Source organism: Vanessa cardui, chromosome 2, assembly GCF_905220365.1.
Source record: "Vanessa cardui chromosome 2, ilVanCard2.1, whole genome shotgun sequence".
NCBI classification, from domain to species: domain Eukaryota; kingdom Metazoa; phylum Arthropoda; class Insecta; order Lepidoptera; family Nymphalidae; genus Vanessa; species Vanessa cardui.
In genome coordinates this window covers 3,240,435-3,257,837 of record NC_061124.1, presented here as the reverse complement: position 1 = coordinate 3,257,837, position 17,403 = coordinate 3,240,435, and the positions used below count along the sequence as shown (strand labels likewise).

The 17,403-nt window shown below is 34.1% G+C and overlaps 1 protein-coding gene across 4 annotated transcripts in view; it reads left to right on the top strand.

Moving 5' to 3' along the window:
- The window catches only part of LOC124542461 (protein PRRC2C), a 93,243-nt gene that overhangs the window by 72,118 nt on the left and 3,722 nt on the right, over window positions 1-17,403 (top strand). For 2 of the 4 annotated variants that reach the window (XM_047120409.1, XM_047120414.1), the window contains exons 4-10: window positions 10,373-10,470; window positions 12,364-12,574; window positions 13,002-13,153; window positions 13,852-14,042; window positions 14,299-14,412; window positions 16,680-16,858; window positions 17,038-17,164. In XM_047120409.1, the coding sequence (XP_046976365.1) occupies window positions 10,373-10,470; window positions 12,364-12,574; window positions 13,002-13,153; window positions 13,852-14,042; window positions 14,299-14,412; window positions 16,680-16,858; window positions 17,038-17,164 (1,072 nt within the window). The remainder of the gene's footprint in view (window positions 1-10,372; window positions 10,471-12,363; window positions 12,575-13,001; window positions 13,154-13,851; window positions 14,043-14,298; window positions 14,413-16,679; window positions 16,859-17,037; window positions 17,165-17,403) is intronic. The other 2 variants (XM_047120412.1, XM_047120417.1) reach the window with 2 other exon arrangements.

The window sequence follows — 17,403 nt, the reverse complement described above, 5'->3', positions numbered from 1 at the left end:
CAACCTTCATTAATACCAACAGTGCGATTATAATTCACAAACATTTCTCATTACAAAGTATCTGAAAGGCTTCGTATCTTATTAATATTTATTAATATTAAACATTTTACGGTACCTTTCTGTAAATTATTATGATGTTAAGGAAACAATTTATGTCTGTAATGGCATTATATTATAATTAATATTTAAATTATTTTTGTACTGGTAACACCAAAGTAATAAATAATGATGGATCAAACACAAGATTTTAAGGAATCCTAATTAAATAAGTGTGTCTAAAATATTCTTGATTTTTTTTTTAATTCTTGATTTGATGTATATCATATATTATATATAATTTAAAACAAAATATGGGCGAAACAATTAAAATGGACTAAAAATTTAATTCATTCCTTTGCAATTGACTTTTATGCAAAAAACAAAATTACATTCTAATACATAAAAATAATCCTGAACTAGCTTTGTTTATCTAATATAGCTGTACGTATAATGTTAAGCTTACGTCTTTAGAGGTAACAAACAATGCTAATAAATTATTTTATTTTGTTACAGGTAATATACTTGGTGTTTGAATTTTGCTGCCTGGGTAAAAAATAAATAGCAATTGCACAATATTTTCGACAAATGTGTATAAGGATGTAGAACAAACAATTTTACATGGCTGATAAATTATATAGATTCATAAATAATTCATGCATATTCACTACTCACGCTGAAGACTTATTTTTTATTTCTTGTCAAAATTTACTAAGGTTTAGTAGAAATTATACATAAACTCGTTGCATCTGAAACACATAATATTTATTAATCTCATCAGTAATAAATGAACGTTACGTAAATGTATTTAATGATTAAACAATTGGTAAGACTGAAACTATAAAATAAGCTAACATAAGCTATGAAAACATTACAAAACGAGGTCAGTAACTCAGCCGTAATCCTAACGACCGCCACGCTTCATTCAACGGAATATTAGCCATTCAGACGCGTCTCATTACACGGCGCTTTCAGTATCCGTTGCTACCAAAGGAAAGTTCTAGATGAAAGGATACTCCATTTTACTCTTTTAACAGCACCGAGGATAACTGCAAAGAGGTTACATGTGTGGTATCAGCGAGCGCAATATTTTTCGTTCAGGAATTTCAGCTGCACATTTCCTAATTACGAGCAGATTTATTCAAATCAGTATTTTTTCTAGTGCCCCTGATTCGTACGTAAGTGAATAGGTCAATAACTTTGAGTGTCTACTACAAGTTTAACTGGATTATTGACCTTAATAAGATACACCGTAGCTCAAGTCAATGTGACTGTATTTTTCAAAATAATTTGAGTTTTACTATAAATTTTTACTACATATCATTTCATACCTAAAAATGTCTTTATGTAATTCTTTGTATTGTAACCGTATAAATATCCGTTTTCTATGAAATTCTTAGTGTCATGAGGATCGGTTGACGGCATATAAAGTACAAGTAAATCGAAACACCATCTATATGACATATACGATATTTATATATATACATTAAGATGCCAAACTTTTAAATAAATATAGGTACCAACGTCCATATAAATAGATATTTAATATAGTCGTAATCACAAGATCCATTCAATCACAATAGTATTTTTGATAACGTAGGTAAGACGCGCATATGGGCCACTTGATGGTAAGTAGTGCCCATAGAAATTGGTCCAGTAAAACGATTCTTTACATGGCAAATGTTCTCCCCAACCTTTGCAGTTAAGACGTTATATCTCTTGGGCCTGTAGCTTCACTGGTAATTTCTCATTCAATAATTACCTACTCACTCATTTAATGATTACCATCCACGAATATTAGGAACATATATTACGCAGAGATATTTATATTTCTCTTTGATATTCGCTTGTCATGCCTGACTTGATTTGGCAAGATATCTTCGTTTATTTACCCATTCCTAATTTAAATACAGTAAATATATAATACATTTTCGTAATGTCTGTATATGTACTTTAAAAAATCATTATGATTTAATAAAAAAAATTTATGACCAATTATTATTTTTCGCTTTGCGTAATAATAAAATAATGCAAATTAATACTCTGGGCATAACTAAATCATTAAAAAAAAGCAAATTACGCTATATAGAAATTTTCACTGCTGAAAAGTAGTTTAAGTAAATGATCGAAATCGTTAAAGTATTCCCTACTAAATCAGGTAAACATTCCATCTATTCTGACCAAGTAATGGAACCATCTGCTCCAGTTTACGCGATGGGTATCGTGCCAAAGAATGCATTTGGTTCAAAATACACGTCCCATTTTTTAATTGCATCACTCGTATAACTTGCTGCAGTAAAACTTAGCTGGAAATTATTTCGGTAGCGGTTCTCTGAAGTGTTGTTAGCAGTCAAATAAGTCAGGATACTGGGGCGTTTTAAATGGCGTCGTTAAATTTACTACGAACATTTTCATGTATTTCCAATGTTGCCAACTGTAAAATAAAATGAGATATTTTATTGCATTTATTCAAAAAATAATTTACAAATATTTTTGTTATTTTTCATACAAAAAATTATAAAACAATTTTAATTTGGAGCCATTTGATATTTTTTTGTTATAAAGCAAGTTTTGTTAGCTGTTTCGATAAATGATTGGTAAAAAGACAATCAATTGAATGCTCAAACAACAACATAAGTCTAAACCATCAATTTCCCGTACATAGACATCATTTCCGCAAACATTCCTGACTTCCGTTCCATTAGGGACAAGCAATCTTTCATCATTTGAGTCATGACTGAAGTTACGAAGTTCTTTTCTATTTTGAGAAGGTTTAATATTTGTCGTACTTATTTTATTTAGTTTGTTTTAATAAAGCTTATTTATTTATTTTGACGACTACCTCCGTAGTCGAGTATCCCGGGTTAGATTCCCGGCCGAGTCGTTGTTTAAAATTCATTAGTTTTCTATTTTGTCTTGGATCTGGGTGTATGTAGTACCGTCGTTACTTCTGATTTTCCAGAACACAAGTGCTTTCGCTAATTACATTGGAATCAGAGTTATGTATGGGATGTTCTCCAATATTTATTTATATTTTATTTATTTAAGTTATTAACTCACGACCTCACTTGTATAATATAATATATTTAATATAGCGCTTAATATATTATTTATTATAATCGTGTATTACGTGATAGGTGTAGGGTTGCCATTACTTACTGTTTAAAATAGGTTTCATTTAGCAATTTCTTTATTTTTTATTTTCTTTATCAGTTGACTTCCAAGCAGGATATATACACTAGACTTTGTAATTTTTAAATGTTGAAAAAGAGTAACTACTGATTTTCTTGCCGGTTCTTCTCGGTAGAATCTACTTTCCGAACGGGTGGTAGCTTCACTTAATTGTAAAGTGACGAATAAAGTGCTTGTAAAAGCCTACCTACTAAAGTTTATTTTGTTTTTTGTTTTTGTTGTTTTTATGGAATAGGTTGGCGGACGAGCATATGGGCCACCTGATGGTAAGTGGTCACCATAACCCATAGACAATGACGCTGTAAGAAATATTAACTATTCCTTACATCGTCAATGTGACACCAACCTTGGGAACTACCATAAGATGTTATGTCCCTTGTGCCTGTAGTTACACTGGCTCACTCACCCTTCAAACCGAAACACAACAATACTGAGTACTGTTATTTGTCGGTAGAATAACTTTATCTTGAAGACGATATCCTTTAAGTAGAGAAAAGTATTTTTAAAATGTAACAATACTAATCCAATAGACATCAGTCATCGTTACGAGGGTTACTTAACAGATGGTTCGCTTTAATCGTAAACGGTCAATTTGATTCAATTTAGTTCAGCGTCGGTCCCCACTTTAGGTAGATTGGCTCGGACGGCAGGATATGGGCTAGGTGTTGATTCGCTCTTTGTTATAAATACGATAGCATTCACGTGGGATTATCTATCGGCAAAGATAGCTTCAAAAAGTTAAAAATGGTAGCGCCGTACTACTCCAATATTGAATTTATTTGTAATTTAACCAATTCAATTATAGCAATTACAGCATTACTATTTCCTTATTTTTTTTTAGTTTTGATCGTTTAATTTTAACTTATTTTACAATGTTAAACTTTTTCTTTTTTTTTTTTGGCTGAACGAATATTTTCCTTTTCCACGTTTAAAGTCGTTCTAGATCCATAAAAAAACGTCGCCAAGTGCAATAAACTTCAAAGATATGAATCACAATAATTTGTTTCCTCGTAGAGTTCTAATAAAATGCACAATAGGGCTTAACTAAGTGGCCATAGTACGAGGGGACTCGGCTGTACGACTCTTATTTAACGTCATAATGTATTCCGTAGTAACTTCCGACCTTCCTTTGCATCGCGTGCGATAAGGGTTAAAGCACTGTTATGTTTACTACGCCTTTATTTATGGTAAACTTTGCAGTGTAGTGGAGCTATAATTACTGTTGTTGTTTAAAACGTGCATTCCGTTTATTTTTAACCCAAGGTTTTTTATCAAGTTGTTTTTTTTTCTACGTATTTACTTACGTCAAATGTACAGTTGTACTGCTTTGATTATTTATTAGTTAGACTGTCCAAGTGGATATCGCTAAAAAAAATGGCGAACTGATGACCACACTAGTATGACGTTTGGTAAGTATCAAGAGTAGTTATCACTACTAGATAAACTTAGTTCGTTCCTTATAGTTCTTTTGTCGGGCCAAACTCTTTTTAGGTATATAAATTATAATCTAAGTTATATAGTTTATTTTGTCCAATATCATCTGAGATGACGATAAAAAACAATATACATATACAGTAGACAATAAGAATTCAAATTAGTATTAGGAATTTCATATTATCTTAGTATCTATCTAGTTATGTAATATAAAAATATTTAAAGTGTTTTTGAAATAACTTGGTGATAGGGCTAGTGTGCAAGAACGTCTATTGTTAATGGTACCACCCACTCATCCGTTATTCTGATGTCAAGTACTAAGTATGGCTTTGTTCTGGTTTGATGGATAAGTGAGCCAGTGTAAATGCAGGTAATAGGGAAATAACATCTTAGTTCCCAAGATTGGTGACGCATAGATGTTGTAGGTGGTGGTAATCGCTTATCAACAGGGGATTCATGCCAGCCAGTTCGCCTGCCTATTAAAATCATACTTCGTATTAAAACTGCAACAACGTTCTATAAGGTTTTTTTTAATCTATGTTCCTGAAGTTGTTCCCTAAAGTACCTTTAGTCTCAAAGGCGTGATGTATGACGTCAGCAGAATACTAACAAGTATGGCTACCGGAAGCCTGCATAATATAAAATTAATTGAAGTAGCTTGTCAGTTTTTTGTATTATCTATATTTTATAATCCATAATTACTTCGTTATCTTGTAAAAACGTCATTAATTAATTTCATCATCGTCCGTAAATATTTATCCATATTCTAAGTAAATAATACAATTTCGATGTTAAAAATGTCTAATATTTTTTAAATATAAAATATTAATATCAGCAACTGTCAGCAAGTGGGTTACGAATTTGGGTCGATGCCAATACAGCCATACTGTCAAAACATTTGATATCGAAAAGATCTGAAATTTCAAAGAAATATGCAATAGAAAAGTTATTTTTCGTAAAACACTATTTTGACCGAGATTGCCCGATTCATGTTTTAATAATGGACAGCAGTGTTGCCTTGTGAAAAAAAAAACATTAATTATACTATTTTATAATTCCTATAATTTTAAATTAATAATCTATTTATTCCTTACATCGTCAATGTGCCACCAACCTTGGGAACTAAGATGTTATGTCCCTTGTGCCTGTAGTTACACTGGCTCACTCACCCTTCAAACCGGAACACAACAATACTGAGCACTGTTATTTGGCGGTAGAATAACTGATGAGTGGGTGGTACCTACCCAGGTGGGCTTGCACAAAGCCCTACCACCAAGTAAACTTTGATATACAACCTTCATCCACATATTAATAACTAAGATGAAATTAAATATATTGCACGTCATTGCGTCCATAGACAATATAATTTACTTCCATTCATTACATTAATTCCATTCATGACTTCCATTTTTTATTTCTATGTCGAAAATTAATATCAATTCCTAAACAAAATACTCCTTGACAGCAGCCGTTACCCATTTATAGTAAACATAATTCTATGTAAATAAATTACTCTTCGAATATTCCATTCATCTTGTAATGAAACCTTTAAATGCCATCGACATTTTCTAATTAATTGACAAAATTTCCATTGATGATTGATTGATCTGACATCTACTATGATTTGACTTGTATTTTTTATATGTCATTTTATTAAAAGTGAGTTAGCTATGTTCAAGGTACAGGATTAGTTTTGTTCGTTGTGTAAGTAGAAAATGCCCTTTTTACTACACGTAAATAAAGAATATATTCTCGCTTGCAGATAATATATTCTCAATTTATTTAAATACAATAGCTATACATCCAGCGATTTTAGCGTTAAATATTTATTAAATTGTAGATATTGCTTAATTCTGATACAAGCCACAAATCTAAAAGACTTGCCTTCATTGATAAAACCCTAATCTTTAGAAAGAGATAGCAATATTTAGTCCTGTCAAACCCTTGCACTTATGACCAAACAATTCTCCAGTTTTTCTTAAAAGTTCTAAGTCGATGATTCTATATGTTTTTATTAATTGCGTCCTTATTGACAGTAATCAAAATCGAAGCTATTATGTAAGAACGACGACGTGTTAATAGCAATTTGGCTTCATCCTCTAAAAGGCGTTGCTACATAGGTATAATTAGTGCTAGCGGTTCTCGAGCACCATTTAATTAGCTGTTGCAATGTGTAGCTATAGTACGACACAACTGAGATGTAGCATCGGAAATATTCGTAAAACCGACCACATTCGAATTAAGTACGCTACCCAAATTATTAATGTTTATTTATTATGTAAATATGATCTTTACATAATAACTTGTAATATCATATGACCTAATATATTCATCACATTGTCACGTCGATTTACATGATGCTTTCTCGGGTTAAACTGACGAGAGAATCTTTAGCGTCGAATTGCGCTATAGGGAGCTATTTCTATTGGTTGTATAAATTAACACGGTTTTTAAATTTTCCGATGCTACATTTAAGTTGTATCGCACTATACGTTCATCTTAGCATAGCAGTTCCGTATTGATTTTCAGTCAAATAAAAACGTGAAAAAATTGTTGTTCGTGACTCGTAAGTCGTAACACGCATTTTAGTATGTCGTAAATATAAATCTATGTTAAATTACTTCGAATTCAACCTTATTTGCCCTTTACGAAACGAATTTGAAATAGTATTAACTCTAAATTGTGTGTCGTTAACATAATTACGCTGTTACTGAAATAAATAATGACACACATTTTTATATAACATTCATAACATATGTACCTAACAAATATATACACGGCTATATTGATTATTGACAGAGATAATTTATATTACTTGTATACTAATAATTAAAGCTGTTTACATACAACGATTAAGAATATTGTTATTTACGCTCATATTATGATGTATACTAATAAGGAAAATGTCAAAGAATAAATAATAATCTTTACGATATAGCATCCGCATCACTTGAAATACCAAAACGAAACTACACAATGTAATGCGTGTATAAAAGGCAATTTCTATTACACGTGATATCCTTATTCATGAAGTCAAGGATATTCGAGGTCAGGTATGTCACGCGATGCCACGCCCTCAAAACCAATACAAGCCCGTATAAACTTCTGAAATGTCAACGTGAATTAATTCCCGACTTCCCTTTTGAGCGAGTACAAATCGTAAACTTTAAAACTAAGAGGTATTAAAGACTCGCGCTGGGAATGCCATTGTTATCCCCATAGGAAAACTAACAACCGCAAATGAAAAAAGACAATGGACAAAGGAGCAATACTCCTTCTGAGGTGCAGTATTTTCAACTGAAAAGCTCAACTGAAAGGACGTGTGCCATCATTGCAATGAGACGTTTCTACGCATTGTTGAAGACAGAAATTGGTAGTAAGGGTGTGTGAACGCATGCGCAAAGCCCAAGGACAAGAATCGTACCTCAGTCTGGCGGGAGGCATCGCCGCGGCCACCTGTCTTGCAAACACTTACCTCAAGATGAGGAGCGCCGCATAGGCGAACTCGCGTGACCGACCGAGCCCCGCATGCCAGATCAAGCAGCCTCCACCACCGGCCGCCGAGCGACCATAAGCACCGAAGCGCCGAGGGCGCTCCGATTCAGTCTCGTAATTCGATTTTGACGTTCGATAAGCGACGTTGTGCTGATTTGATTGGAAAGCGCTTTCCGCTTCGATATTGCAGCTTGCTTTACTTCCTCTCGGCGGCTCCGCTTTGTGTAGATGCTTTATTTGTTTCTCAAAATTAATTAGGTATCAGATATTAGTAATGTAAGACTTACGTAATCTATTATGAAGTCACTAGTGCAATACATGATAGTACTATCAGTACGAAGAAGTAGTTCATAAAGGACAGACCTGTTGTGGAAAAGTTTTTCGTGAACATGACTTGCTGGGAAACCGTAGGATTACTCGGGCCTTGTGCGCTTCTCGCCTCATCTGACGTTAGGGTGAGTCCAATACCAAATAAAGTCAAGGTCGTTTAACCTTTGCACAAATACAAGTACATTTTATTAAAAATTTTAGATATATGAAAATATATATAAAGTACAAAGTACTAACAGCAAAGAAACGGCACATGTAATCTTTTGATAAACGATACTGACGTACTCCTCGATTTATTTATAGATCAAATAAAGATACGGCCAGTTTTCATAAACAAATCAATTAGTGAAATATGTAAGACATTTATTATCTTACCGAAACATATTATTATTCGGTAAATATTTACTTTTCTTAACGATTTCTAAATCTAGTGAGAATATTAACTCATTCCGGTAGTCAGTCTATATATATATTTTATGTACGAGTAACGTGTTTAGTAAATATGGTGTCGATTGTGCTTCTTACAACCGAAGAAATCCTTCAGCGAAACAAATTCTGGCAATGTCTGGATACTGTATGGATTACGCAAGAAATGGAACCCTTCGAAGATGTGAAACCCGAACACATTTACTCGAAGCCTCTTTCTAGGGATACATACTACGCGAAGTATCCAGAAATTCCGAGAAGCGAATCAGAAGATGAAATCTCATTCACTGTTACCGGTTTTAAAAACAAGCATCAGGAATGGAAGTCAAAGATTTGCATAAGAAAGTTTGAATCGGAAAGAAGAAACTTTTCGAATTCGGCATTAAGTGCGAAATCTGTTAACAATAATTCTCTCACCAATAATGTTACTAAACGGATTACTTCATTTAATAGAGAAAATAAAGAAAATATACCGAAAAGTTTTAAAGATAACGATGAAAGAGTTCGTGATTTCTTTAAACGCTTGATCGAAAATGTGCCACCGCCTCCGACAGTGGACGACGACTCAATCTGTCAGGATGGACACAATGACGTTATCAAACCGCAACCTCAAGATATGGAAGATATCGATATACCAGATTATGCTGATTTTGCAAACGATAGACTCAGCAATGAACAAGAAACAAATCTTCGAACATCTACATTAAAAAAGTCGATGTCTATCGATGATAGGTCACTTTCTTCTGATTTAGATGAATTCGAATCTTGGTACGAAACTATTTATGGAGTGTCGGGTTTCATGGAGACGACAGATAATGAAATATACGAATCAAATCAAATGACAATCGAATCGGATTGTTTCATTTCTTGGACGGAAATTATGAATATGTGTGGAATAAGTGAGAGCGTGTTAAAAAGTAGAGAATCACTGAACAATGAAAACCTAATCAGTCAATCACATTATTTAAATACCAGTATATCTGATTTATCGGACGATGACGATGACGCGGCTTACGCCAAATTCGCTGTTAATAAATTACTCCAGTCATTAAAAATCAAAGAACAGATTCGTGATTCGTCTTCAATAGAAAATCTAAATAACGAAAACGTTGAATTATTAAAACCTAATATCGCGCACATTGACCCGGCACTGTATCGAATATTTTACGGTACAGCGTCGAATGACGAAGAAATTTTGTAAATTTTCCGCTACAATGAGCATAAAGTTACTTCGTTCGTATTTTATTACATAACTCTATCTTATAATTAATAATTGTTTATAATTAACTTAATATACATCATTATTAGAAAATCATCTTTAATTATTTATTAATGCGTTATTTAATGTTTCTTTTATGACATATGCTATGCAAATGTTATCGTAAGTAGTTTTTTTTTAAATAGAGTAACTGTATTAATTTGATTATAATTTTTAATTAATATTTTCGTCTTGTTACAGCCTCCAGAAAACGAGTTGCAGAAGAATTCCGACCGCGTGCTCTCGGAGCACGAACTGCGGGTCCAGAGGTCACTGCAGAAACTCAATGTGCCGGAATGGTATGTTATATAAATAGACACATTTAGAACTATTAGATATCTATTCTATTATAATTATTTACGTTCTGTTAGTCAAATTCCCTCATTTCTACATATAATGTTAATAACTTCCAAATTATAACATCTTACTGGTGGTAGGGCTTTGTGCAAGCCCGTCTGGGTAGGTACCACCCACTCATCAGTTATTCTACCGCCAAATAACAATACTACTGAAGGGTGAGTGAGCCAGTGTAAGAGGCACAAGGGACATAACATCTTAGTTCCCAAGGTTAGTGGCACATTGACGATGTAAGGAATAGTTAATATTCCGTACAGCGTCATTGTCTATGGGCGATGGTGACCACTTACCATCAGGTGGCCCATTTGCTCATCCGCCAACCTATACCATAAATTAAAAAAAAAAAAAACAATTGATGTGTTTAGCTGTACGGCTTGTAGTCGCTCGTTCTACATTCACTGTTAGTTGTATTCACATTTGATGGGTGAGCCAGTGTAAATATCGCCACTAGGGAGATAAGATCTCAATTCCCAAGGTTCGTGGCATATTGACAATTTAAGGAATAGTTATTATTTTAACGCCGCCGATGTATATTTGCCTGTACATAAAAAAAAAAACAATTCAAAGCTGCAGCTGTCAATGAAACTAATTTTGACAAAAGACAAGCAAACTACACAGGAGACTCAATAGTGTGGGTGAAACGTGCAACAGTGTGGGTGCCTGCGGTATTATCTCACTCATAATCTAATGAAACGGAAAATCCACACGCCTGGAAATAGACCAGTGCCAACTTCATGTGCTTTTCGAAATGTGTGCGATTTCGATTCAGCTAATGAGAAATCCTTGACAAAACTGACGAATCTAAACTTATAAAAATACTACTACACAGACGAAACATTTAATCATTTTAGAAGTATATTATTTAAAAAAATCAAACTGAGTGGTAAAGAAAATATTTTTTTCAATGTTATCTAGCTAACAGTGTCACACGCTCATCGTCGTGCACAGTTTAAATGGTTTATTAAAATTAACGAAGCATTAATTATTCCTACTGTAAAATGCGTACATGACTTAATGAACAACACTGCTAATGTTTCGCTAGAGCTATTTCATACAAAGAATTTAAGAATAAACTAGCGAAATTTGCAACTATGCGCAAAAAAAAATTAAGACATCACTTTAAAACTTCCTCTTTAATCACTCTATCTGTTAAAAAAACCGCATCAAAACCCGTTGTGTAGTTTTAAAGATTAAAGCATACATAGGGATATAGGGACTGAGAAAGCAACTTTGTTTTATACTATGTAGTGATTCATCTTGTGGAACATTTAAATATATAATAATACAATGTTTCAATTAGTTAAAGAATTTGTTGATAAATTAATTAAAAAAAGACTATAGAAACATTTTCTAGGCCATCTCAATAGACAAGACTTAATTATATTGAAAGTTGATGTAAAGATAAAATGCGCTCTTGGTATATTGACTGACCTTTCACTTACGTAATTCGCTAGTTTTATATTTTAAACGAACTGGTCACAATAAAATCTGTGATGCATTTCACTCGCTTTTCCTTTTCACAGTAATTAACTTTCAATATCAGAATATTGCACAGTTATTTCTATAAATAAATATATTTATATATTTTTTAATATTGTACAACATCACATACATTACTCTGAACCCTAATGCATCCTAAGCACTTGTGTTATTGAAAATCAGAAGTAACGACGGTACCACAAACACCCAGACCCAAACAACATAGAAATGTAATAAACTTTTTCTACATTGACTCGGCAAGGAATCAAAACCGAACCGAGTGGCGTACGCATGAAAACCAGTGTACACACTCCTCGATGGAGGTCGTGATGGATAAAACTGAACTTTTATTTCAGGTACAAAAATGCTCCAGCCCCTCGAGAGGGCTTTCTCCTCCGCAAGAGACTATCTGACGCTTCGGCGTCAGCGACCCGTTGGAGTGGCCTCAACTCTAAAACAACATCGCTCGGCAGTCTCGGCGCGAACGCGCAGCCGCCTCCGCCACAGCTATCTCCTCACACCACCAGCTTTGGAAGGTGGTCGACGAGCCGGCTCAATTCGAATCAAGTTAGTTTATTTGCGAATATCTTTATTAAGATATATACAACAACAACAGCCTGTAAATTACCCACTTACCCACTATTAGTGGCTAAGGACTTTTGAGGAGAAGGTTTGGAACATATTCCAAAACGCTGTTCCAATTCGGGTTGGTGGAATACACATGTGGCAAAATGTCTATGAAATTGGACACATGCAGGTTACCTCGCGATGTTTTCCTTCACCGCCGAGCACGAGATGAATTATAAACACAAATTAAGCACATGAATCTTTATTGGTACTTACCTGGGTCTTGAACACGCAACCATCGATTAAGATGCACGCGTTCTAACCACTGGGTCATCTCGGCTCTCATAAAAAACACAAGTTCATTAAAGAAAAATTTTAAATGAAAATAAATCCAGAGTTCATAAAAATAATATCTTATTACTTTCAGACTTCACCGTGCTCTTCAACACGTAGCAGCATCCGAGGCACGAGTCCGCTGTGCTCCCCTTCTACCAGGTCTTCCTTCAGTGCACGACAGCCCTACCTCGGCTGGAGGAGTCAGGAACGTCTAAATACCACACCAAGGACGCCACACGAAAGGTAAGTTATCAGCAAAATATTGCAACCATTACATAACTATCCATACAAATGTTATAAATTTGAAAGTAACTCTTTTTATTAATAACACTTGCACGGCTAAATCACGAAACCTGATAAAATGAATTTAATAAAGTTAGATGTGAAGCTAGTTTAACCCCAAAGTGGACATATGCTTTTAATTTATATCTAAAGCCTACGACTTTAACACGTACACCTCTCCTTGCATTCAAACACTTAGCAAGCGGGTCTTAACAATAATCTTATAGCTTATCCGACATTTGGAGAAAAAACCAGTGACAAATACTTTATTCTTCACTACGTTGAATCGAGATGGCCCAGTGGCTAGAACGCGTGCATCTTAACCGATGATTGCGGGTTCAAACCCAGGCAAGCACCGCTGATTCATGTGCTTAATTTGTCTTTATAATTCATCTCGTGCTCAGCGGTGAAGGAAAAAATCGTGAGGAAACCTGCATGTGACAAATTTCATAGAAATTCTGCCACATGTGTATTCCACCAACCCGCAATGGAACAACGTGGTGGAATATGTTCCAAACCTTCTCCACAAAGGGGGAGGAGGCCTTTAGCCCAGCAGTGGGAAATTACAGGCTGCTGTTGTATGTTGTTGTGCGTTGGGCGACTAATAGTTTAAAGAAAACCTATAAAGATCAATTAATCATAAATATTCTAATTTTCAGGCTAGCTTCATCCCTTCTTCAGCAGACAGCTTCAGCAAAGGCATCTGAAGAGATCCAATCTTCGATCAAAGAGGTCACGTCCGCGATAGTGCACTACGTGTCGGGCTTGGAGCCGGCCAACGGAGACGTGGACCGGCAACCCTCGCCGCGGTCCAGTCAGAAGTTGTATTGGCTGGAGAGTTCGTTTGTTGGTAAGTTGTAATATGTTATGACATATATTTTTCAATTACTTCATTTACAATACATGGTCAATATTACCAGAGTAGTCCGTATATTACAAATTATTTTTATTTTATTGCTTCTTTACGGCTAATGACTTTATGGACCAAAAATATGTTACAAACCATCAATTTCATTTATTTTGTTATATATAATGATAATGATGTAGTTATACGTCAAAGCTTCCTTAGACTGATAAATATAGTCGATCTTCAAATAAATCCGTTGCAGGTACAAAGCCTCTAGAGTCGCCTCAGACTCCGCTGGTGGTGACGGAAGCGCTCCCCCCTCCCCACCCGCGCCCGCCGTCATCGCTCCGCCTCGAGCACCGCGCGGCGCCCGGTGAGCGAGCGTGACCACGCTACACCGTACATTGCAGGTTTTGATAACTGATCCAAACGACATTCCCTCCACGAAACGGCAATGTATAGCATACAGCTGGAAAGAACCAGTCGAGTCCGTGCTTTGTTGAAAAGTGTTATCTATTTAGTACCTGAACTGTTCACTTCTTCCGAACGGAATTTATGCATTTAGCCTTCGAGATCTAAACCTGCAGTGTCCTTAACTTTATGTTATGTTAATACTCTGTGCGTTAATTTTTGTGCTGTTCTATGTTTTTAGTTATCTGTGGAATGAAATCGTAAAGTTTTCGAACTGTAGGATTTCATTTTGTAAAATGTTGTGTAATTGAGCTTTATAGTCTGTATTTAAGACTCAGGACCATTATATACGTATATTTTGTAGTATCGTTGCACTTTGGACACATTCGTTATATGAGCGAGAGCAGTTTTTACGCAAAGAGCACTGGCTTGTAGTGGCTTGAGAAGTTATAGATCATATTTAATATTTATATATGTTTAATGGCGGGAGCTATTTATTTAGTCTATTGACATATTGTAAAGAAATATATTTGACCATTTTATGACGACTGGAACCCGCCAAGCTTATTTACTTTTTGTTTTTTTTTTTTGTAATAAATATGCATTTCTACTTTTTATTTTTGTTTATGGTTTGAGAGTACGCTGTAAAGCAATCAAACTTATCGTACATGTTTTTTCAATCCACAATGCTTACACAATCTATATATTTAATGAAATAGTCAATAGATAATATTTTAATGCCATAATTGTAATTTGATTTAAATCTGACGAGGAAACCAGTTTTTTATAATTGTTTTATCATAAAATGTACAGAGTAAATTATTTTGTTTGTGTGTTTATTATGTTAATGCAAATCTATATTAATTAGTTTTAATGCTAGTGAATAATTAGTAGTTTTGTAAATACAATATCACATATATAATATTAGGTGCTAATTTCCTGTTAACTACTTATGCCTTATTTAATTTTCATCGTCATTTATATTTTAGTCATTAGTCACAAAACTTCAAATATATAACATTACAATGCCTGAATATAATATAAATAAATGTATACCACAAGGCGACAGTTATCAGAACCATGATATTATGTGGTGGTGAGAAGTGACATAGACTGAAGTCTCATAAAACCAAGTTCCTTCTACTTAAATCACCTCGTAATTTATGTTTGGGGCTAAATGTCCCTGAGTAAATTATACAGGTTCTGATTAGGTTAGAAATTAACATTTCGCGTAAAAAATTCGCACAGCCGAAATATAAATCCGAAAATACGCCCCGATTATAATTTAATCAACGATAATAGACTTATTTTACGAATATCAATCAATACAGTTTTATTTTTTATCTGTGACAAAGTCTTTTTAGTCTGTGCTCTGGTTATGAATTACTTGTACTAGAATCATATGTTATGTGGTAAATGGTAAATATCTGACGCCATTTTGAATATGCAACTAGTTATCATTTTAATTCATTAGCTCTCTACACAATCATCAACTTTAAATAGTACCTAAAAATGTAAATTAATACGTAGACATAGATATATAAAGTATAGAGAATCTCGGTAAATTTCAAATCATTTGTGACCGTTATAGATTTGTGTATGTCTCCATTACATTTTAAATCATTGTATGTACCTTTTAAGTTAAACATTACTTATAATGATTATTAAATATATTCAGTTTTATTTAATTTCTTTTTGTTTTATTTTTATTTCTGTGAAGTTTTTCGTTACTGTATTAGTTTTTTTTTTCGTGGTAGTATAGAGTATACCTAGGGATGACTTATTGAGATCGTAGTTACTTTAATTATTTAAAAAGGTGTTCGATTATAAATGGAAAAAATGAAAAAAAAAAACAACCATGGTAAGTACATATTACTTTTTGAAATTAGAAAATCACATCGTCCTGTTTTACTGCACCTGTTATAGTCTTTTTTTATAATTAATGCTTACTAAAGTTACGTTTTATATTATTTTCAATATTATTTTAGATTTTTCTATAGCCAATTATATAATTTTAAAATTTTCAATTTTAAAGCTTTTCTTTAACCCTGTATCATTAATATATTATAATTAAAAATCCCCTTATTAAAATATTGATATCGATATTAATAAATAAAAAACCTTTATAAATTCCACGTTCGTAAAATTTTTTTCAAATAAAATAATTTAAAAATGGAAATATAGTGCTAAAAACCAACTAGCCGTAACTGACGTATTCCATAATTACAGACTGGCAAGATTCCCAGCGTTCCTTAAACCTCGGTATAACCAGGCCTTCCCCGGGATCCACGACCCTTGAAGACGTTTTGGACTCTCTTCTTGGCCTCCCTTCTCAACCAACGAGGATACCGACTCCTCAACCAAGTCCAAGGAAATCAGCGAGTCCTTACTATCTGTTAGGTGGAAAGGTATACATTACTTAAATAAAAGTACTTAAATAAGTAAAATAATTCCAACCTACAATATTACGTTATGTTCTTACAAATACGTCTTATAGAGAATAAGAAAATAGAGGAACAAGTAAAGAATACCAAAAAAATAGAGGTAGAGGTAAAATTCGATACTACCCATCTCCCAACTCTTCCAGAGTCCACGGTATGAACAGCTAGCCAGTAGTGGGCACAGCAGCATTTCCCCTGCCTCCCGCTTCATCAGCCCGCCCAGCGAGGGGCCCAGCTCCTTCACCGACCCGAGTCCCGACCACGATCGAGCAGGTAGGAACGATATGTAAGTCAAAGCCGTTCCAATTTTTTATATTTGTCTTACCTTAACACGCATTTTTTGTCCACTGTGTGACTATCATGCCTTGCGCTTTCTGAACAGTCGGTTAAAATGAATCAAAAATGATGCCACTACACGGATGTATAGCGGGAATAAGGTATTTTAATAATTTTCACATTTTCAACCTTTCTCCGAATATTTACGCAATTTCTTCCGATAACCCTATTCTGTA